General features: G+C 38.7%; 2 protein-coding genes across 12 annotated transcripts in view; one reads left to right on the top strand and one right to left on the bottom strand.

Annotated features, from left to right (window-relative positions):
- Positions 1-1,486: 1,486 nt before the first annotated feature.
- On the bottom strand, positions 1,487-3,455 carry LOC108041586 (uncharacterized protein DDB_G0271670). 2 transcript variants are annotated; one of them, XM_017119528.1, is made up of 4 exons: positions 3,387-3,455; positions 3,231-3,310; positions 2,116-2,368; positions 1,487-1,894 (listed from the first exon to the last, which is right to left on the bottom strand). In XM_017119528.1, exons 2-4 carry the CDS (start codon positions 3,289-3,291, stop codon positions 1,570-1,572), a joined length of 639 nt encoding a protein of 212 aa, XP_016975017.1. In that variant the 5' UTR covers positions 3,292-3,310; positions 3,387-3,455; the 3' UTR covers positions 1,487-1,569. The 2 variants fall into 2 exon arrangements, with proteins under 2 accessions (XP_016975017.1, XP_016975016.1); XM_017119527.1 differs by having other exon boundaries at positions 1,487-1,897.
- An 11,080-nt stretch (positions 3,456-14,535) lies between these two features.
- The window catches only part of LOC108041603 (transcription factor collier), a 28,618-nt gene continuing 20,603 nt past the window's right edge, over positions 14,536-22,550 (top strand). For 6 of the 10 annotated variants that reach the window (XM_017119560.2, XM_017119563.2, XM_017119556.1 and 3 more), the window contains exons 1-3: positions 16,430-16,658; positions 19,630-19,847; positions 19,912-19,967. In XM_017119560.2, the coding sequence (XP_016975049.1) occupies positions 16,435-16,658; positions 19,630-19,847; positions 19,912-19,967 (498 nt within the window). In that variant the 5' untranslated portion in view covers positions 16,430-16,434. Of the gene's footprint in view, positions 15,020-16,429; positions 16,659-19,629; positions 19,848-19,911; positions 19,968-22,550 lie in introns of those variants that run through there. The other 4 variants (XM_017119565.2, XM_017119564.2, XM_017119559.2 and 1 more) reach the window with 3 other exon arrangements.

Here is a 22,550-nt window from a genome sequence, read left to right on the forward strand (position 1 = left end):
CGGGAAAAACCGCATCTTAATCAAGTAAATTAATAGCAGCGAGAAGGAGCGAGTTGCCAGTCAGAGATCAAAGTAATTAATTATAATAATTAAAAACTTTTCGGCAGTCCTTGTCTCGCTCGCTCTTTTAAACTGAAGTTACCACAAACTTTTCAACATATTCATGTAGAGGAGCGAACGAGATGAAGTGTGTGTTCAAAAGTGCGTGCACCTGTTGAGATTTAAGCAATTCCCCAAGCAAATCCCATATTCATATCTTGTGCTGTGCTCTTCTTACTCCATTTTTTCTTCTTCTTTTTACATATTTCCCGTTTTATATCCTTTTTGATGAAAAATAGTAGTTTTGTCACCGGTGCTTTTGTTGTTTTTGAGTGCACTAGTTTTTTAATCATCGCTAACAGCCTTGGAGGCTGTGAAATTCCGCTTGGCTGCCCTAATACACTAAAAGCATTTACCAACACTGCCTGCCACGCCCCCAGTAATACGCCCACAAACGCCCGATTAACCCCCCCACGCCCACAATTGTTTGTGCTCAGTGGAGCAAGTACTGCGCACTTAGCGCTGTCCCTCTTTCACTCACAGTGGCGTAGGAAGGATATTCGGGGTTAGAAACTTCCTTCGAGATTTCATAAACATAGTAATCCTATTGTAAAATACATTTTGAAATAGTTATTATTGGGTTTTTTCTAATTTCACTATTGGTATAGTGAGTTAATTATATTTACTAAATATAAAGTCATTTACACTCAAAAAAAATATAAAATATCTTTTATATTAATTTGATTCGCGTTCCAGTGTAGATAAAACCCACAGTCTTTACTTTCAAAAAATTAATACAAATTTAAATAATGAAAGTTTTTTTTTATCATATAAAAGGCAATAAACTGTATATTAAAACCCAATTTTAAATATCTCAAACCCCTTTAACAAAAACATGCACACCTCTGGCTCACTCACACTGTCCATCTCTTTTTGCTGTGAGATTTAGCTTGAAATGAAAGAGGATGAAGGATATACACAGGATGCAGGTTACGGTACAGAATGTGGGATGCAATCATCTAGAGTGTGCAAAATAAAAAAAGAGCACTTCAAAAGTGGAGGCGACCGCAATGAATAAGCTGCGACATCTGGAAGGGGCGTGGCAGTGCGCCCACTTGGAAGCAATTAATTGACCCCACCAAATGGCAAACAAGAGGAAGAGAGGAGGAAAAAAGTGAAGGAGTGATAGAGGTGAAGTAACTGCCTTTCTTTACATCTTAACATCTGTGGTGAGTTTCTAAAAATCCTAAAATAGTTATTGATAAAAATTTGATTTAGGAGTCTTGTTGAACCTTGTGTTAAAAGTATTAAGTAAAACCTAATAATAATAATGCAATATGTTAAAATTGGTAGAAATGTATAAAAGCTATATTTTTGTTTCGAATTAATTATATATATTTATAGCTCGATTTCCCTCCCACTATAGATACAAAACGCGGTTTTATTATTTACTTTAGTTTAGTTTATTAAAGTGGACTCCATTACACTCAAAAGTAGTTAAAATCTAAGGGGATTTCGTCCCGTCCTCCTTTAACCAGAGTAGGTGGTGTCGGTCTTCTGGACATTCAGGACGCCTGATTCATCGGTGGCACCATGGACGGTGGTCACCTTCTGGTTGCCATTGGCATCGAAAGTGGTCACGGTCTGATGGATTTGGACGGCGGGGGCGGCTCCAGATCCATAGCTGCTCTGGTAGCTGTTGGAGCTACCGCCTCCGGAGTTTGTGCTCAGTGTGGCGGCGGTGTTGTACGCGCCATTGTTGTAGTTGGAGTTGTAGTTGTTGCTGTAGTTTGGGTTGTAGTTACCGTTGTTGCCCGTTGCAGAGTCCTCACCGAAACGGCTTTCAAAGTTCACGCTGCTTTAAATAAATACTAACATTAGTAATCAATGCTCTCAACACAAATACAAATAATCTTATACCCCTTAAATACAAACATAAAATGATTTACTTTTAATCACATTGAGATATCACAAATATACCAATTGCATTTTAGGTTCAATGGGATGATTTTAATATTGTAACCAAAAGGCAATAAATATTAAGCTCATTTATATATATTTTGTTTAATAACTTACGCAAGTGGAGCAGCAGCCTGCTGGGAGTAAGAGGACCCGGATGAGCCAGAGCCATCAGGATTCTGAACGAAGTGAGAGGTAGAGGTGTATGTTCCGCCATTTCCACTGGAGGAGGAAGAGGAGGATGATGAGGAGGACGAGCTGTACACCTGGCGACGCAGACGCCTCAGCAGATGGGCATTAACGGGATGAACATCCGACTGGTGACCCTGCGCATCCAAAGTGAAGAAGGCACGTGGCAGGAACTGACCAGCTGGAAGAATATTAAAATGCTAACTTGTTAATCAGAACAATAAAAGCCTTACAAGGAAGCTATAATATATGTATATTAAAATCATCATCATCTACATCAAAACATTTTAAGCTCCATGAAATCTGATTTGTATAATATTAAAGTTTGTCACAAAGTAATCTTAATTATTATTAGTTTCTATAGAAAGACAAAACTAAAAGAAGAGGGAAATATTAGTTTATATTATTCATATTATTAGTATTAATTATTATTAGTTTCTATAGAAAGACAAAACTAAAAGAAGAGGGAAATATTAGTTTATATTATTCAAATCTCATAAACATGATCATTGCCTAAATATATAACTCTAACACTAGAAACGTGAAAACCAAAAGACTAAATTAAATATGACTTCTTAATAAGCATTTGGTTTCTTCGGGAATATTCTAATTTAACTACTTATTCTTGAATCTTCCCAATCACCAACCCCGAAAGTATGCTAGCAATACTCTATTCCAAAACAACTAACATTTCTATTTCTATTTTGAGTGTGAAAGTTTGTCCACTCTCTATTCACGTGAATGACCGAAACTAATGCGAATATGAATAGCTAGAAATTAATAAAAGCCAAAAATAATGTGCGGAAAGTTTCGATGGGCAAACATTTTGTCGCTAAGATAATGGGCCAGCTAATTTCACAAACCAGTTCGTATTCCGGATGGGTTCGATAGGTTTTTGGGTATTATTAACATACCCGCACCCGTCGGTCGACTTGTTAATCAAATTAATAATAAACATGATAGCAGCCTTGGCTAGCGATGATGTAATTGCGATAGCAATCGGGCTTAAGCACTTTACTAAGTATAATTAACTTTTGACATACCGGAAGAGGCCGAAGCGGCAGAAATCGCAAACAATGCGATGGCAATCACAGCGTATTTCATTGTGGAGCGGGGGGGGAATCTGTGAAAACACTTGAACACTTAGTATGGGTATTTTTTAGGGGATCAGAGGGGGCTTTCTATGGCTCAACACTCACAAAGACGAACGAAAGACTGAGGCAGCGAACGCGTGAAAAGTTCCAAAACGACTAAGCTCGCGGTGCGGCAACCCAGCGCTTTTATATGGAAATTTTTAGCGCTGACGTAGTGCGAACCATCAACATGATTATCATCCAAAAGGTGGAAGAACAAGCAGAAGCCGTCAAACAAGCAAAAGAGTTAAGCAAATAACTCCACCGGTAGAATCAACAATAAACAAAAGAAGAGGCCAGGCTATTAAAGATTTTAAAACCGGGCTCACACTCATAAAAATAAAGTTAGGCCCAGTGATTCATACGCTTTAATAATATTACTTCTCTCAGTTTCAGAGAGTAACTCTTGCCAATACAATATTTCACACAGATAAATTCCCCAAAAAGTTAATGATAATGAAGAATACATGACTGAGCAGCCAAAGCGCCAATTGGGAATTTCTGTTCTGTTTGTTTTCACTTTATTTGTATTTCGCCTTATATTCAACTGTCTGTTGATCTGTTTTGGCCAACTCATGTATATATATATTGGCCAAGTGCCCTCGCTCTTCCTCCTTGTTATTTTTACACACACATCGCCCAGAGCTCTGTTTTTGACCCGATTCGTGTTTGGCCAACAAGAAGTTCTCGATTCATGCTTTTTTTTCTTGGGGCAATAACCTGATTACAACGTGGCCAACACCTAAGCTACGGAGAATCAAACTTGCATGTATTATAATTGTCTAGCACAAGCTCTTAGCTTACCTTAATTTGTTTAATGGCTAGCATGCGTCTACGAATTATAATAATATTTGAATTTTAATCAGATCTTTGAGGGTTTCTCCTCTCCATCTGTTAGAAATTGAACTGGTTTTATCGTGTTTTTGTTTGTTTTCGTTTTCGGCCAACAAAATTAAAACAAATCTTGTTATACAATTTTACATTAACTTATGTATTCCAGGAAATCCTTCAAGTCATTAGACAACCGGTTATTAGATTATATGGGCTTTTTTATGAGACTTGCTAAACAGTTAATTTTACCAGCTTAAAATAAAAATTTATCTTTGCAAAATAAATAAGTCCCAACACAAATGAAAAAGAAATTAATCTTAATCAAACCGTAATAAAAAAAAATAAAACACCATGCTTATGAATATATTAAATGTGATATAGAATTTGGTTAAATGAAAAGAAAGAAATTATAATTTAGCAAACTTTGTAATTGAAGAAAGAAACATTTCGAAACTTAAACATTGTGTGGACAAAATATTCCATATTTCTAATATTTCATGGAACTGCAACCCTCATTCCTCTTTTTTTTGTATTTATTAACGAATTCAATTTCTTGGATTTATATTAATCTAATAGAAATCCACAAATTTGCTGCCATTTGTTGTAGACAAATATTTTTGAATTTCGCACACGTTCTTCGGGCGAAAATATGTACCAAAATTGAATACGAAAAAGAGAAAGAAGAAAACCTTTTTCCGCAAAAATGGTGACAGAGCAGAATGCTGACCGCCTACTAGGAAAGATAATCCCTAGCCGATTTGAACGATTTATTATTTGGCCCAGCCAACTCGGAGCCCGTCCGAAAACCCGGAACCATTAATCATCCGCGTCCAGATCCAAGTCCGAGTGGTGGACACTCGGCACTGCAATTGGTGGACATTTTGGAGAAGAAACTTTTGCGGTACGTGGCAACGTGTTGAAATTACAAAATGTGTTAAAAAATGAAAGAGCGGTTGGCGGGGCGGATAAAAAGCAAAATAAAATATTTCATTCACACACAGGCAGACTTTTGTCTCTACTTGCCGTCCATATAAAAAACATAAATTTCCTTTGAGAATAGAACTTGTGGGGCGGCAAGGTGATTATGTTTGACAGCCGGCCTGGGACATAGAGCCCCGCCCCTTTTTCATCGCCAGACAGGACATGGGTACCAGTAGCAGGACCTGACCAAAGTGCGGAAATTGGCCAACTATTTTGTTTAATTCCACCACTATCTCACTTTGGATTCTCAACTAAAAAATATACAAAACAAACCTATTTAAAACCAAATAAAATGGAATTTTATTTTCTTTAGCCTTCATTAAAGCTTTTTCATCTTCTTTGGGGAATTGCAAAAAAATATGAATAATTGAAACAGCTGAAGAAAATAATATAACCAAATCAGAAGGTCAGATCTGTATTTAATGTATAACATTTTTGTTTTTGGGAGGGGCGACTGAATGACAATTTGCTTTTTGGCTTCAACCTCCCTCAACTGAAATTGATTTTCATTGTTTTTCGCCTAAAAATACACAAAAGAGTCGAGAAAATTTGCCTCTGATTGTCAGCTGAATTACCCACACAAATTCAGCTGACAATCAGAGGCAAATTTTTTTGGTTGGTTGGTTGGAGAAACCACTCCAAATCCACTTCACCAGATATGTCAGTATGGAATCACGAACCTCGCCTGATTTCTCCAGTGATTTTTCGCAATCAACCTGATGAGGATGTGCAGAGGACATACTGGATACTGATGGAGGCAGTGCTATGATTAGTATCCTTTCAGCCAGGTCAAAAGTGACTCTCTCGCATGCCAAGTGGCCTCGGCCAGATGAAACTTTAATGCGGCACAAGGACACAGGGCAAAAAGAAGCCGCCTGATGAACTACGTGATGGTCAGAGAGTTCCTAGTTACACCTGCAAAAAATGTAGATCTTAGGTTGACATTGCCATAAAAGGTGGTAATTAAATTAAATCACCAAAACTAACTTAAAATGGGTAAAAGATCCTTAATCATGCAAGTATTTCATTTGATTAATTTGATTTATTTTTGTCAACTAAACAGTTTCTGTTTTTCTAAAACTTCAGCTTTAATTTATTTACTAGAGATAATAATAAGAACTTAAGACTATCTAGTGGGACCGAAAAGCTGTAATAGTAAATCTTGCTTTAAACAAAAACTTTCACTAATAAACACAATAAAAAAACCTTCCCATATATTTTGTTTTAAAAATATTTAGTCAATATAGAGAAATTTGATATAAACTAATCTTTGTCTTTAGCTCTTTTTAACATTAATAAATAACTTTAATTAACATTAAACTTCATCTAAACCTTTATTTCAGTTAAGCTTTTAAAGGGAATATTTATATTATTATTTTTAAATGAATTTTATCATTTATTTTTAAGTGTATAAGAATAGTGAGCGACAAAGTAAAATGCATTGAGGTTGGTGGCGGAGAAACGCGACTAGAATCTGAATGTTTTACCCAGCCTACTCCCACTGCCGATTTATAGCATACAACGACTAGCATATGCCAGATATAGTCAGCATATCAATGGCAATAATGTACTTGGTCCACGAGTATCTTTATTATCCTGACTGCTTGGCAATTATTTCCGACTATTCTGCGCTGTCTTGTTTTTGGGTCCTGGGAAAGGCAAACAAAGGATATTTCGCGCACACTCCTTGGACATGATTGCATCCGGCCAGGAAGCCCTGCGTCATGTATTCTAGCATCCTTACATCCTTATATCCTTGCTTCCTTCCTGCAGATCCCTTCGCCAGCCTCATCCGCAATTTTCACGCCCACTTTGTTTGATGATGACAAATCTCGTTGCGTGTTATCAGATTGGCCAACTTGCCTCTCCCCTCCGGATTGCATAATTATGTTTATCTTTGGTAGCTGCGCTCCTGCCACGTGTCCTTGGGTTTTTCTGGTTATTCTTCCGATTTCCTCCGCGACCTCGGAACGAGCGGCACGTGCTAATCGGCGGTCGTCTGCAACGCCCATGCACCACCCATCCACCCATTCGCCCCCCTTGTAAATGCACTACCGCCCTACATGGCCGATAATTGAAATCGCTAAGCTGAACATCGGAATCGAAATGGCTTCATTTATCAGGTCAACTCAATGGCAGCGCATAATGTCCTCCAAGAATTTGAATTGGGGAAAGGGAGTGAGTGGGAATCATAATGTATACCACTTAGCTCGATTGAATTTGTTCATCTCTTGTTACCTAATTAATGAAAGTAACTAATTTTTGTTATTAATAAAAATGTGTATGCTATATTCATACGCTTTAATTAACAGATTGATAGATAGATAGATAGACACATAGTCTAAACCCACTTAAAAATATATATTTGGTAATATCTGAAGGCACTTGCCAATTTTCATATTTTATCCATATTATTTTTGGATACCTTTAAAATTAGAAAATAAACCTATCTGTATAATGTTGACAGTTTAATTCTTCATAATTGGTTAATAGAATGCAAGTACTTTTAAAATTGAAAAACTGTATTTTAAATTGCAGGTTTGCAAATAACTAAGAAACTAATACACTTTAAGATTTATTGAAGTTATTTTTAACGTTTAAAATAATACGTTTTAAAGTTATTTTTAACGAAACTTTTTAATACCAAAGCAAGTATGTTTTACCCATTTAAACAACCAAATATTCCTCGTTTTAAATGAAATTTGCTCATTTGCCTTTAAGGACATCCTTCGGTTAATGAGTGCACTCACGCCCACACCCACGCACAACCGAATGAGTGTCGCCCTGCGGACGCATAAATTATGAATAAAAGCCTCACACACGTGGAGAAAGAGAGGGGGATATGAAATAAGAGGGAGACGGGCAGCTACAGTCTGAGGCCAAGAAGTGTGCTAAATATTTAAATACTTAAAACCATAAACCTGAGTATTTATAAATTGACTTTAACAAGCTCATGTGTGGAAGTATGGGATGTGGGTGTGTCTGTGGCTGACCCTTTTTTTGGGCACAAGGATCTGCTCGACTCCGTTCATTAGAAATGCTCACTAATGTGCCCGACTTAATAATAATCAAATTTATATGCATGGTTATGTCCTTTAGAGCAGGACCACAAAACTGAAGTTTCGCAGGACTTTGAAGGGGAATGGCAGATGGATTCCCTGAGAAAACGTTGAGAATGAGACGAAGAAAAGTGTCAATATCCTTGTTTTCCCCAAAAACTTCTGGCCAAAAGTGCAGCTGTCCAGTATCGAAAGTGTGGTTTGCAACACGCCCAAGTCCAGTACCGTTATTTCGTTACCAGCTTCTTGTTTGTCTGCTTGCTTGTTTGTTTTGTGGCTGACACTGAGACTAAATGGCCAAAAAGGTTGGATCTCCCGGGAGTTGCTTCGTCCTTCCTCACACTTTCTGCCCCCGATGAGTCTTGGAAATTTCACAAAAATTAATTATGAATGCTGGGATCTATGTTGTGATAGGCCATTCTTTTTTGGCCAGAAACATTTTTGATTTGCCCTGAACGGGAATCTTCTTTTTGGACACACACCCAAAATCCTGTTTCTCCACAGAAGCGACAATAAAAACAAATTACAATTGCAACAATGGCAACGGCAGCAAAACATTTTGAGGCATTTTCTCCACACACTTCAGTTAAATGAACATTTGCAGGACCTGAAAGTATATATTACAATACAGGGGTTGCACTCCAGGAGCATTAACCCCTTTTTGAAAAATTGAAATAAATTACCAAAACTAAAGGCAACAACTGTTCGCATAATGAAGTCAAATTATATTTTTGCCTAGATACACTGCATGAAGTAGGGAAGTTCTTGTACCATTTTGTAATAATTTCTTTCTTGAATTTAGGTTTTTATGAAGTCATTCGGACAAAGTTACATAATTGTATAATTCTAATTTTATCTTAAACTCCTAAATAAAAAATTTAAACGACTTAGTGAGTAGGAATATTATAACCCCCGCTGTGAACTATGTTTAAAGATCTTGATAATACTTAAATGAATTTACTGTATATAAATAAAATATCGTTCACATTCATTTTTTCCAGACTAAGTTACTTTCTTTGTAGGTTATTAAATATTAAGTCTTACAATTACCAAAGTAATATTTTTCTCTGTGTAGTAGAAAAAGGGGGAGTTAAAATACATAGAGATGGGGTGCAGAGAAGATGATCAGGGAAGGTGTGAGTGGCTCAAACTAGCAGGGCGTTAGCTAAGGGTGCGTCCACTGCTGGTCCTTGGAATTATGCAAATCGGCTGCACTTCAGATACTACCCCCTACTAAGACCCCACACCCCTAACCACCAGAGATAACCCCCTACAAACACCCATGCTTAGTGTCATCGAGCATTTGCCGGGCCATTTCATTGACACGTAGAATACCTTTTCGGCGTCCACTTCGTATGATGTTATCATTTAATTCTTTGGGAATTAACACGGACATTGTCAACCGTAAATGAGCTAATTAATCTAGTAAATGTGTCGCAGCTCATTCCACCAGGAGTGGGTTCGCGTTTTTGTGGTTCTCCAGAGGATCCCCAAAGCTGACACGCTTCTCCAGGTGCAGGAGGAATGGGAAAGTGGGATGGGTGGCCCCTCGGGGAGCTGCACTAAAACCCCAAATGAGATGCATGAATTCTTCACCGCAGCCAAGCACCTCATAAAAGTTTACATGAAAGTATTTACAACATATTTAAGGGGACATTTCAACTGGAAATTAAATAAAATACAGACGATGGAAATTTATAGAAAATATAAGTACTTTATATTGTAAAAAATACTTTTTAAAATGACATTTGCCTACCTAAAGGCTCAACTTGTACTTCACTTGTATGAAATATAAATTGTATGATTTTTAATTCAATTAATAATTATATTACACTTGTATTGGCAAATCATGGTTTCAAATATGTACTTAATGGTTATTTTGTTATAAAATAACTGAAGTGTTTTTTATTTATCACTGCTTTTAATTTAAATCCAATTTTCATTCCCATAATTTTCTGAATTTTTGGCTAACTTCAGTTGGCCAGAAATCAATCTTTTGTGGCACCAAAGTTAATGAACCAGCCGCACTTTTCCAATCTCGAATTTGATGCGTTGGATTCCACATATTTGGCCGGACTGAAAAATAATTTCATGTTTATGGCAAAGTTGTTTTCACCGGCCACAAAAATGCTTATCGAACGGCTGAGATCGCAGAGCGAGACTTGTAAATATTTATGATTTTTTGCGATTTTTATTTGACTGATAAACGGGTTTTTCCCAGACAAGAGATGGGGATGTGCGAAAATGTTTGTGGGAAGCAATTGATCAACTAGCCCAAGGTTCACCTTCTGTTATTTGAAATAATAAATCTGAAGAAAGGTTTTGTTTTGGTAGCCTCCATCCCCCGTGTTATTCTTATGTAAACGAAACCTTTTTTTTTCTGGGAGTTACCCTCACGAGAACGTTTAGGTTGAGAATTGGGTAAACATTTAAACTGGTTGCGATTGTTTTGGCAAAATCGTTGCAGTTGGTCAAACACGTGTTTGAGATAATTTAATTAAATTTACTTGGCTTTTTTCCCTTTGCCACGTGCCACTCGAGTCCAGTGCGGTGCCCTCGAAATGGAGTGGCAAACACTTGAGCACTTGCTTTAAATCGCTGCTCGAATTGCGGCAAGTGCAGTGTGGGGGGGTTGGTTGAAACTAGGAATTCCTAGGAATCGAAAACTTTGGTGGTCCGCGCGGCAGACAATGCAACAATGCCACAGTGCCACAATGGCGTTGTCATATTTGGATGGATCTCTGGCATCTGGCACAGTCCGTGGAGAATAAACTAAATTCCCTCGAACTCGCACGACAATGCCGATGATGACTTGAGGAAATCAACGAACGATCTTCCATCTGTAACTAAATATGATTTATTTTCACGGTGTGTTAGCCGCTTTCGCCCCTCTCATTAGTCGGGGCTCCGGGTAATTTGCATAAGTGTCCTGGCCCCAGGAAAAAGGACGCACTCGAGAGCTGGAAACTAATTAAAATGTTCGCGCCTCAAATTTCCTCCACTCGCCTTTATTTATGACCCTGTGAATGTCTTGCATATGGACAGAGTTGAGAACCTCGTCTGGAGTTCCTTTTTCTTTCTCCCCGTCGCTGCCTTCTTATTTTCCTCCTTTATTTTTTGTTTACGAGTGACAAATGGGACATTTACATGCGAGTCAGTATGCATATTAGAATTATTCATGGTTTCTTAAGAGATGGCGACTGTGATGCCGCAGGAAAAGGGTGAGGACTTTCTGAAGGAAATCGGAAATGTGAGATTTTACTGTTGGCATGGATAAATATGTATATTAAACCAATATGAAGGCTTTTCAGATATTTTATTAAGGATTAGCCGGGTTTTATTTATTTTTTAAGCCATGTTGTCAAAAAGAAAATAATTTAAACCTAATCAAAGCATAACTCTATCAGTCCTAGCTAATTTATTTGATTCTATAATCCGACTTATAGTTACCATGATATCAATAATCAATTACTATTATTATCAATTATACAATTGATTGATTTTTTAAATATTTTATCTCATTTAGCCAATAAAATAAGTTTGAATTATTTAAAATTCTAGTTAAGTTAGAAAAATTCAGTTTTCACTGCATTATAATATAATTTAAATTACTGAATGATGGGCTTTTAAATTTAATTAGGATTTATAAACATTTTTAAGGGCCAGAGATATGTTTCATTAACATTTTTCATCTATCTTATCTATTTCTTTTCTTGTGCAACAAGCTTTATAAAAGTTTTAAGTTAAGGTTCCAGTCCTGCTAATGAAATATTAATCATTTTTCGTATATACTTGGAATATCATTTACTTAGAATAAAAATTGCAATGATTTTACAGACAATTAAAAAATGTAGTTCTTTTTATTGGTGTGCAGTCAAAACCTTATTATAAATTCCTTTAAACAGATATCCGCTTATGGTTAAAAGTCAAACCTTTGGCTAATAGACACAATTGTAGTTGTGGTGATGAGAGTCCTTCCGATTGTCATCCCCCGTTAATCCCCTAAGTCACAATGGACGGGGTAAAAATGAAATCAGAAGACCGGGAAGTTCCAACAAATTATTTAGCAATTGGCTAGTGAAAGTCCAGCCCAACGCCATGTAAATCCAATTGTAAACAATTTGAATCAAATTCCAGGGGCAGCAACAAACAGGGGGTGGCAGGGGTTAAGGGGTCATGGTGTTCCATGACAGCTGTCGCGGCCCAGAAAGTCCGCTGAGGATTGGGCGTGATAAAAGGGGTTAATCGAACACGCGGACCACTGTTTCGGATCGGAGAATTTTCTTCACCTTTGCGGAAAAAGAAAATTTATTTGTAGAAGGGCGAGGAATTTCCTTCTGGGTATTTTGGTTAATTAGCGATGTCTGGGGACATCTTCAGCCTGTTCTTTTTGCCTCTGATTTAAACATAAAATTTGTGCTCCCAACTCTGGGGAAATGTTTCGAGAGTTTCTCAAAAATAGACCAGCCAGTGTGGGAGTGGAAAAGTCGGGAAAAGAGTTGATTCTTCCTCTGACACTTGCCGACTTTTGTTTAACGGAGTTTTCCGGCCTTGTCAGAAGTTAATGAGATTACCACGCCCCCCAAATTAATTCACGGAAAAGTCAAACAAGCTGCATGCCTCTCTTTCCCTCGTTTATTCAATCGGTCACAGGCCAAAAACCGCAAATGCGGAAAATGCAAATTGTTTTTCATCTGAACCCAGAACTCAGAACCCGAAAGCCAATGCCATCCCCTGACCTTTTCACTGTTTGTTCTCCTAACGAGGCGTGAAAATTTTGTGGGCGGTTCCTGGTAACAAAGAGGGATATGGATATGGATGTGGATGGTATAGGCATACCTATAGGTACTCCACAGTGTTTGACAACTTCTTCTGCCTGGATAATGTGCGAAAGTCAGAAGGGTTAAACCCGAAAATGATGACTAATCAACTTTATGCACACAACAAATATATTAAACAAAGGTGCAAATAAATAGGGAAGTAGGTATTATGTATGGAATAAATACATTTTTGAAAGAGGTTTACAGCTACAAAAAAATACAAACAAGTTAGCTGAATACATATATGTAAGTTTAACTTCGCGATTTTATATACCAAAAAATCATTGAAAGAAAACAAATTGGGATTTAATTGTTCAACTTTTTACAAGAAAAACCAATTAAATTATGGTTTATTATATACAGTTATTAACATATAAATATTTATATAAAAAACTACTCTTAATACGATATGTTATAACGTTAAAAATAAATCACAAAGGCTTTTAAAAAATAACAGCGGACAGAAGAAAGAAAAAATTTGTAAATTGGAACAAAATAAAATTTATAAGATTAAAATGTTCTCAAAAATCAGAAAAAAATGTATTCAAAGCATGAATTAAGAGAGTTTTTTTGTAATCCCGCTAAATTGGGTGGTTGACAAATATTTGGAAATATCAATGAAACAGTCCACTTTTTTCCACCCGTTCCGCGCAGAAAATCCCTGCTTGCTTTTCGAACTGCTTTGCCGATAGCGGGCGAAGAGAAGTCAAAACCACTGCTCTCTTTCAAAAGCGGCTGAATAACTGACCAATCAGGTTTGAGCACTTCACACAATGACAATTTTTTATATCAGTCTCCCCAGTGATTTTGTTTTGTTTTTTTTGGGTTTTGGTTACCGTTTCGATTGTGTTTTGGTGGGCTTGTGTTTGTGTCTTTGCAGGCGTTGACACTTAACATCCCAAAAGAGAAGAACCGAAGGTGCCTGGGAATAGGAATAGGACTGAACTGAAATGGAGAGCCGGTACGGGACCCCGAGACCCCGAAGTGGCCAAAATCCCAAAACCGAGACCCGAGAAGCCTCGATCCTAGACACACGCCCCCTTCGATTGGGGACGTCGTTGTGGTTCCATTCGCAGCGTTCCTAGGGGGCTGTTGCCGTATAACGGTGGTGGGTTTTCCGCTGACAGTTTTGGTCTCCTCTCCACGGGATTGGCCATTCGCATCGCCATTGGAGTGCCACCACCCCCGTCTCTCTCGCTCTCTCTCTCTCTCTCCCTCGTTCTCTCGCTCTCCCTCTCCCTCGTTCTCTCCAGCGGCGCAGACTCGTTTCGATTCCATTTTCAAAACTCTCGTTGGCCGCCTGCCGCAGCAGCTGCGCCTCTGCTGCGGCGCTGCCTGGTGCGACTACAGCGGCAGCAGCATCGCTGGCAAGGATTCAGTTGGGGTTTAACAGCCACTCGGGACGGTAGCGCGCGCCGCTCAAACTTGTTGCGAGACCAATTTTCCGAAAATCCCAAATTCTCTGCGGTGCATTGGCCAGTACAACCCACACCCACATACACACATAAAACACTTTCGTTTCGCGATTGATTGCCAGCTCTCCGGAGACCCAAAAAGAAAAAAACCAAAAAACCGAAAATACCGATCGAGTTCACCGAAATAAAACGCCTAAAGACGCCATCAAAACGGCAGCCACAATTTCCAGCGCAGGATTTGGAGGAGACGTCGCGTACGCTGATCTCCACCAGCACTCGCATTCGCATCATCCGCATCCGCATTCGCATCCGCACCCGTTCGCCTCCGACGGCTTCAAACTGCGTTCCGAGGAGCCGGTGCCGGGCTTCAGCTCGGCCTCCCCCTGGCCCACCCTGGAGCTGGGTATGGAGTGGGGCCGGAAGCTGGGCTATCCCAGCGGCGTTTCCGGTCCGCGATCCGCCGGCAGCCTGATGTTCGGCCTTCCGCCAACCGCCGCCGTCGACATGAACCAGCCACGTGGACCGATGACCTCACTGAAGGAGGAGCCGCTGGGCAGCCGGTGGGCCATGCAGCCAGTCGTCGATCAGACCAAGTAAGTGGGAGGACGGGGTAACATTGTGGCCTAAAAGTGACACAAGCAAGTGATCTATCATGTGATTAACCATGGAGTAAATCAAGAAAAACTGACCTCAAGTGACTCTATGAAGTGATCTTTCAAGTGCAAATCGTGTGTAGCTTAAACCTGCTGACCCATAAGGTCTTCAAGACCTTTTAGATGACCAAGTGTATAATATTACTTAAATCTGAAAACCGATCTCAGTGAAAGTTTGAAGGCTTACTGATCTTAAATTTAAGTTACCTTGAAGAAAACTCTTAAAATTCCTGCAAAAAAGACTTCTTATAATTAACCTCGAGATTTCCACCATTTGGAAAATGTTAGTTCAATTTTTGTGGATCGAAATTCTTCACTGTCCTGATAATTAACTGAACAGCTTTGATTGCTTACTGAACTATAATCTGTACTTTTTATATAATCTAATAAGTGAGCCCTGTAAATATCGCTATTGAAAATAGTGTATGTATAAGGCCACTTAAAATCGTTATCGCAATTCTTTTTATACAGTCATTTCCTTAAGCGTGAATGTGTTTGTAATGAATCAAAAGATAACAGCTTAGGTTCCCTTCTTAAAGTTCAAGCTAGTAAATAAATCTAGTTTAACAGATTTATCTATATTCGAGCTTCACGAGAATTAATTAATTGAAAATGTTATAAGTTTTTGTGTTGATATGTATTTTATAACTGCTGTTATTTCTTGGCGCCCAATGTGGGGCCTATTAACATATATTTCTGACACGTAGCAAGGGGGCTCCATGAAAATTCCCCCTTAATCTCTGCTAATCTCTCCCCTAATCTCTGTCGGCAATCTCCAAGAGAAACCAGTGGCAAAGTGCCTGCAACAATGTTTCCGCAACACACACGCAGAGCCCAAACAAAAAGAAGTCTCCAAAAAGGGAAGACCGTGAAAGAAAAAAGTGCGTTTGTTTACTTTTGGCCAAAGCCGGCATCGTGTCCAACAATATATGAAGGCCCCTGGGGGAGCGATTCCGAAACGTAGTAAGTCAGTCAGTCAGCCGGGGAAGCGGGCGGATTTTTATGACCGCCAGCCACCCTCTCGAACCCAAGATGAACCCCAAAACAAAATGCGTCCATTCAGATCCCAGACTCACTCGAAATTCCCACTCAAATCACTTGGTTCACGCACTTTTTGGCCAATCTTTGGATTGTTGGCTTACGAGGGGGATAAACGGGGACTTTGAGCTCAAAGGGATGTTACTTTGTTGTTGCCCATTTCGCTTTGACTTTCACTTTCGTCTCATCTGAATGAATTCGACGACTTTCAAGAAGTCACTCCACTCAACGACCCCAAAAGAGGGTTGCTCGGGAAAAGCTTTTATTTTTCTTGGCCCTTGTTTGTTTAGTTGCGTCTGAGATGTTTCTGGCGTGAGATGTTCGCGCCGAGAAGAAGTGCGCGAGTTGCCCAAACAGAAAGCGAGAGCGAAATGACAGCGGGATTTGTCAATTCAGCGGCGGCAAATCATCATTCCCACCCACATCCACACCCACATCACAATCCGAGTAATCACATCCACCTTCAGCGGCAGGACAATCTCAATCAAGATCATAATCACAATCAGACATTAAGCAATAAGACAATGCGCTGTGATACGAGGTAATAGAATTGGATACCATCCTTAATTGAAAACAAAAGAAACAGTGAAAAACTTGTAATTCAAAAATCTTTAGGCAGTTGCTTAAGTTGAAAGTTATGTATAATTAACGGAATTATTTTAAATAGGTCAAAGTGTATTACAACTTCAACATCAAAATGTTATAAAAAGTTTATTAAAACGAAAACCATAAGCAAACTTCTTTAACTCGAAGTTCAAGTTGCCACGATACAGTTTTTAGCTAAAAGAAATTTAAGTAATTAATTAGTTACATATAAAGTTAAACTAAGAAAGAATAATTTTCCGACTTAATCCAAACTATTGAAATTTAATCTAACAGTTAGACCAAATATTCTATTTTGTATATTTTGATAGTTTATGTTATATGAAGACATAATTGCCATGAAAATAATATATACAAATCGTATAACCCTAATGAATAATATTTTATTTCTTACTTAATCCCTTTAGAGATACATTCCTGTTCCGTATGGAATCGCTTTAAATCTCTCCCCTCAAAGAGAAAAGTTCAAACTGTTGTGATTGCAATTTGAATTTTTGAATTTATTATTATTTTGTACGCAACTTTTGCGACAAATAAATCTTTCCGATTCCGATAATTGCTCAATATGTTTGTGGCAACCCATTTATTTAAACACTTATCTGCCCATCTAACTAGAACAGCAGAAACAATGTTGTACTGTAAACAAAGTGCATAAACCACACACAATTGTGTTGTACTTCTTGTCGCTGCTCGTAAATCAAGGGAATATTCGAAAATTTATTTCAACAAAGATTGTCCAGGGAGAAGAAATGGTAGCAGCTTCGCTTAGATTGCAACAAATGCCCGTAAAGTGTCCTTAAACAATGAGCAGCAGGAGCAGCCACATTCTCTGCGATATTTTCTGCCACTAATAAAGTCGTCTTTTTAAAGGACTCGCATGTGTGGAAAGCAGCTTTTCACGTGCCTGCCCAGCAAATAGACTAAACGTGACCACGAATAGAGCCACCTTTACCACGTCCTCGTTTTCTAACGGCCACCTGGGCATCGATTTGCGACAATTAAATGTTGGCATAATAAAATCAACAGCAAAACGGCCACAAAAATGTTCTCGATCTTTTTTTTGTTAACTGCTCCTCTCTCGCAAATTGGCGGCAAGTGCAAACAAAGTGAGCTGGCAAACTGCCGCAGAACGATTTTCCACAATTTCCAGCCAGTCGAGTTGAAAAGTCAACAAAAAAAAAAAAAAAAAAAAAGAAAGCGGAGCTTGGGAGGTTGGGGGAGTTGGCGCAAGTTTTTTATTTGCCAGGATGTACTCGGCATTATTTTGCTGCTCACTTTTCGAACACTCGACTCCACTCCATGGCCATAACAATAACCTTTCACCAGAATGTAACATGTCTGGCATTTATATGTCGTACAGGCACCACCAGGTCCGCTCCTCGACAGTTTACCTCACATCCCGCCAGTGGAAATCGCATTGAACTTCCGCTTTCCCCCCAAAAGCTGACTGCCCTCTTAATTTGATATCAGCTTGTGGGTGAATCAACTTTAGCACCGCAAAATGTGTTTGTTTCCTCGTGAAATTCGTATTCCGATTCACTTGAAGTCTGCTAAAGAGCATTATCCAAAATGTTTCCATGTCATTTTAAGCAGTCAGTTGTCATAAACATTCTCTTCATTACAAATTTTCAAATGTATTAGAACAAAAGCATAAAAAAAAACAAGCTTGGTGCTTGACTCTCAAATTCTCGGAAAAAAAACTGTTGGTTTTTAAAGAAGAAAACATTTAAACCGTTTAACTAATTTTATTGTCAATAAATAAAAACCTCATATATTATTTATTGACTTCACCTTAAAATAGATTAGATTTTGATATTCTAAGATTACCTAAGAAGTAAATTCTACGTAAATTTAAAAATCAAAATACACATCACATTTGCTCCCTAAAGGATTGTAGCTTAACATTTTCGACTCTATAGCTTAAACGTATCACTCATCAACTGTTGAAAGGCAATCAAAACTATTGAAAAGTACAAAACCAAATCCAAACACCTTCTGATAAAATTGTGCAACGAATCCACTGGGTATCCAAGTACTTATTTAATAACTAGGACGCAATTCGATTGCACTTTCGATTGGAGTGAGGAACTCTATCATTAGCTGATGGCTGTGCACTCCAAGCCCGACATTATCCTTTGGCAAATGTGTATATAATTGCAGGACCCCCGAGTCAGTTGGCCAGGACATGCGGCGAACGGCTCCTTGACATTGTCCGTGCAAACAGGAGAAGCACATAAATAGTGCAGGAAATAATGCAAATACAAAAAATCTGATAAAATCAGCATTTTCTAAATTAAATTGTTCGTTATGCATACGGTGAGGAGGGGAGAAAAGGACAGGGTAAAGGAAACAGGACCCTACCCTAGTCCTGCCAGCTCGACATTGTCCGGTAATTGTTCGCTGACAGAAGGAGAGTGAAGTGCCCCGAGTGTTGGGGGAGGGGGTTGACATTTAGCATATGAACTGGTGGATGGGGCAAGGACAAGCCTTTATTCCGTCTACGGCTCAGTGTCCACGTGTCCGGGGATAATTGCCCAGTGTCTGCTTGGCCCACATAACAAGCGCATATAAAATATTTCAAGTGTAGGAGGGGCGGACAGGTCTGTCATACATCAGGATTATTGTGTCACGTTGGAGTTGCTTATGCGCTTTTAATGATAGTTGTCACCGTCGTCCTTCTCACCCATCAGAGCTGCTGCCCGAATGTCACTCTGCAGCGTAATTGAGTTGTCCCTAATTCCGGCCGGAAAACACTGAGGCCACTAAACTAGACTCTCGCTGTCAATTAGAGCCTCTTTAGGCCCGGTCTATATTTACGCAGCTAATGGCATAATTACTGTCCCCCGGCAAAGGTTTTTCCCATGTAAAACATTTCACTAATTCCTCATTTTCCTTTTCCTCCATTGCAGTTTGGGCATCGGCCGCGCCCACTTCGAGAAGCAGCCGCCGAGTAATTTGCGCAAGTCGAACTTCTTCCACTTCGTGATCGCCTTATACGATCGGGCTGGCCAACCCATCGAGATCGAGCGCACGGCCTTCATTGGGTTCATCGAGAAGGACTCGGAATCGGATGCCACCAAGACGAACAATGGCATCCAGTACCGGCTGCAATTACTCTATGCAAATGGTATGTGGAGAATTCCCTACAAGGTGGTAACTTTATTAATAATATGCCCTGTTCTTGTTTTTAGGAGCTCGCCAAGAGCAGGACATTTTCGTGCGCCTCATCGATTCGGTGACCAAGCAGGTTAGTTCAAAAATACAATCCATTTTTTTCAATAGTTATAGTATTATATGTTAGCCATCTTCATAAGTTTCTTACCAACAAAATGTTATTTAATGCTCAATTTACTTGAAGGGGGAGGAAACCTTCTGTATTATAAAGTTCAATTTTATACAATAATTAGACTTAGTTGTATTTTTTATTAAGCTTAGTTGGCTTAAAAGACGTACACCGAAGATAAAATTAATAGAAATTAAAGGATATGCCTTTGATACATATTAGAATGAACAAGAAAGGAAAGCTAACTTCGGACGGAGCCGAAGTTGATATACCCTTGCAGAATATTCTGTAAATTATATTTGTCAAAATTATTCATATGATGTATTCTTAATACTCATAAAATGTCCCAACTTCCTAACTTTAAAAACACCAAAGTTATGGCATTTCCAATCGTTCAGTAATATGGCAGCTATAGGATATAGTCGGCCGATTGGCCAAAAATAAAAACCATAGAAAATCCCAACTTCCTAACTTTACAAACACCCAAGTTATGGCATTTCCGATCAATCAGTTATATGGCGGCTATAGGATATAGTCGTCCGATCCTTATGAAATTCGGTAGGTCGGATTTATTGGCCAAAAATAAAACTTATAGAAAATCCCAACTTCCTAACTTTAAAAACACCAACGTTATGGCTTTTCCGATCGTTCAGTTATATGACAGCTATATGATATAGTCGCCCGATCCGGCTCGTTCCGACTTATATACTACCTGCAATAGAAAGACAACTTTTGGGAAAGTTTCAAGCAGATAGCTTTAAAACTGAGGGACTAGTTTGCGTAGAAACGGACGGACGGACGGACAGACGGACGGACAGACGGACAGACGGACAGACGGACATGGCTATATCAACTCAGGAGGTGATCCTGATCAAGAATATATATACTTTATAGGGTCGGAAATGTCTCCTTCACTGCGTTGCAAACTTTTGACTGAAATTATAATACCCTCTGCAAGGGTATAAAAATAATAAAAGAATGGTAAATGGAATGCTAAAATTATGTGACTGATTAAACCCTGTTATAGAAATAGTACTCACACAAACACCCACAGTGAAATTGATTGATATTTAAAACACTCCTCGAAACCACTTAGTATTTTGCAATTCATCTTGCGATTGCCACTTAATTAAATGAATAACTTCGTGATTTCCATCCATTTCAGTGCAAGTTAGGGCCAAAGTTAACCAGGCTATGAAAAACTAATTCCTTCCACTTGACTGCTTTCGTGCATTTTTCTGAGCACGATGTTTGTTTTGCTGATTCGAGCATAAGTTGCATTCGAAATTGATTGTCACGGCTAATTAAGTGTGTCCTGGTGTGTCCTTTGGCCGATAAATTGAGCCGTCAAACGGGAACGACTTTTCCTCCTGGAAAAGGGGTGTGACCGGGGCTAACGAGAGTAGCGAGAAAATCGAGAGAATCGCACGGGGATCGAACATTGTTAATGCGCTTTGTTGTGGGTGCGTGCAAGTCCTGGGGCTTTTTTTCCTAGTCCTTCTAGTGCACCATATGTCCGCTTTTGTGGGCCTAATGCTCGCCGCCGCCTTTCCTTTTTCCTTTTCAAGGGCAATTAATTTCTCGAGTGACAAATTTTTATAGACGTTGAATCGTCCTTTGTCCTCTTCTTTCGGTGTCTTCCCCATTTAACCCCCTCGTTTCTCGATTTCTCCACGTTTTGTGGGCGTTTCTTGCCCATTTAGCCCGTTCGCATCAGAAACGAGCGCGCAATAAATTTGTCCACAAATTATCGACAGCAGCGACATCGCCCCTTTCTTAATGGTGAGAAAACCATTTGTGCAAATGCAATTTAATCGCAAAAATATTTGTCCTGCTGCCAATTGAATTTCCCGAAAATAACGCAACAAAATTGCAGATAAAGAATGGTCTCCCAAAAAATGTATTATTTTTAGAAATATTGATAAGAAATCGCTCGAGACTATTATTAATGTGCATTCTTAAGCAATTAAAGCTTATCGACAATGGAATAGCGCCATCGAGAGTTATTTTGATTTTAATGAGCAATTATCAAGAATTTAATGGGTCTACAAGGATAAATTATAATTTCCGGGCTTCAGATTCCCAAAAGATTTGTTTACTTTCTTAGAAATATTTTCTACAATTTTTTAGTTGTGTGATATGAGTTACATATTTAATCTACAGTATATAAAGACCAATTTTGTTAATCGTATACATTTTATTAGTATTATTCCAAATTGATGAAGTACATTTATATATTTAAAAGGATACTCCTAGTTTATCCTGGTTAGTTTGACATCACTCCTGTGAAACCCCTCATTCGAACATTTCCGCTTGAGTTGTGATGTATTTTTGATGGACCTACCCCTAACCTGAGAAAATCTCACAGCGATACGATTTGGTTGCCCTGTTTGAAAGTGTCGCAAGCTGGGAAAAGAACAATCATTTGATCGGATTAGGTGGGTTTTTCTTCCTCTTATTTTTTTTTTGTTTTTTGCTGACTGCTTTTGAATTTTACATTTCGTTTGTCGCGTGTCGTCTTTGTTATCGGATTGCGTAACAGGTAAG

Source organism: Drosophila rhopaloa, unplaced genomic scaffold (assembly GCF_018152115.1).
Source record: "Drosophila rhopaloa isolate 14029-0021.01 unplaced genomic scaffold, ASM1815211v1 contig_115, whole genome shotgun sequence".
Taxonomy (NCBI): Eukaryota; Metazoa; Arthropoda; class Insecta; order Diptera; family Drosophilidae; genus Drosophila; species Drosophila rhopaloa.

Excerpts from the sequence above, each read along its gene's own strand:
- LOC108041586 (XM_017119527.1), bottom strand. The coding sequence starts at position 3,291 with ATGAAATACGCTGTGATTGCCATCGCATTGTTTGCGATTTCTGCCGCT. Across the intron at positions 2,369-3,230 it reads TGCCGCTTCGGCCTCTTCCG|CTGGTCAGTTCCTGCCACGT; the intron begins GTATGTCAAAAG and ends ATATTCTTCCAG. Across the intron at positions 1,898-2,115 it reads CAGGCTGCTGCTCCACTTGC|CAGCGTGAACTTTGAAAGCC; the intron begins GTAAGTTATTAA and ends ATTTATTTAAAG.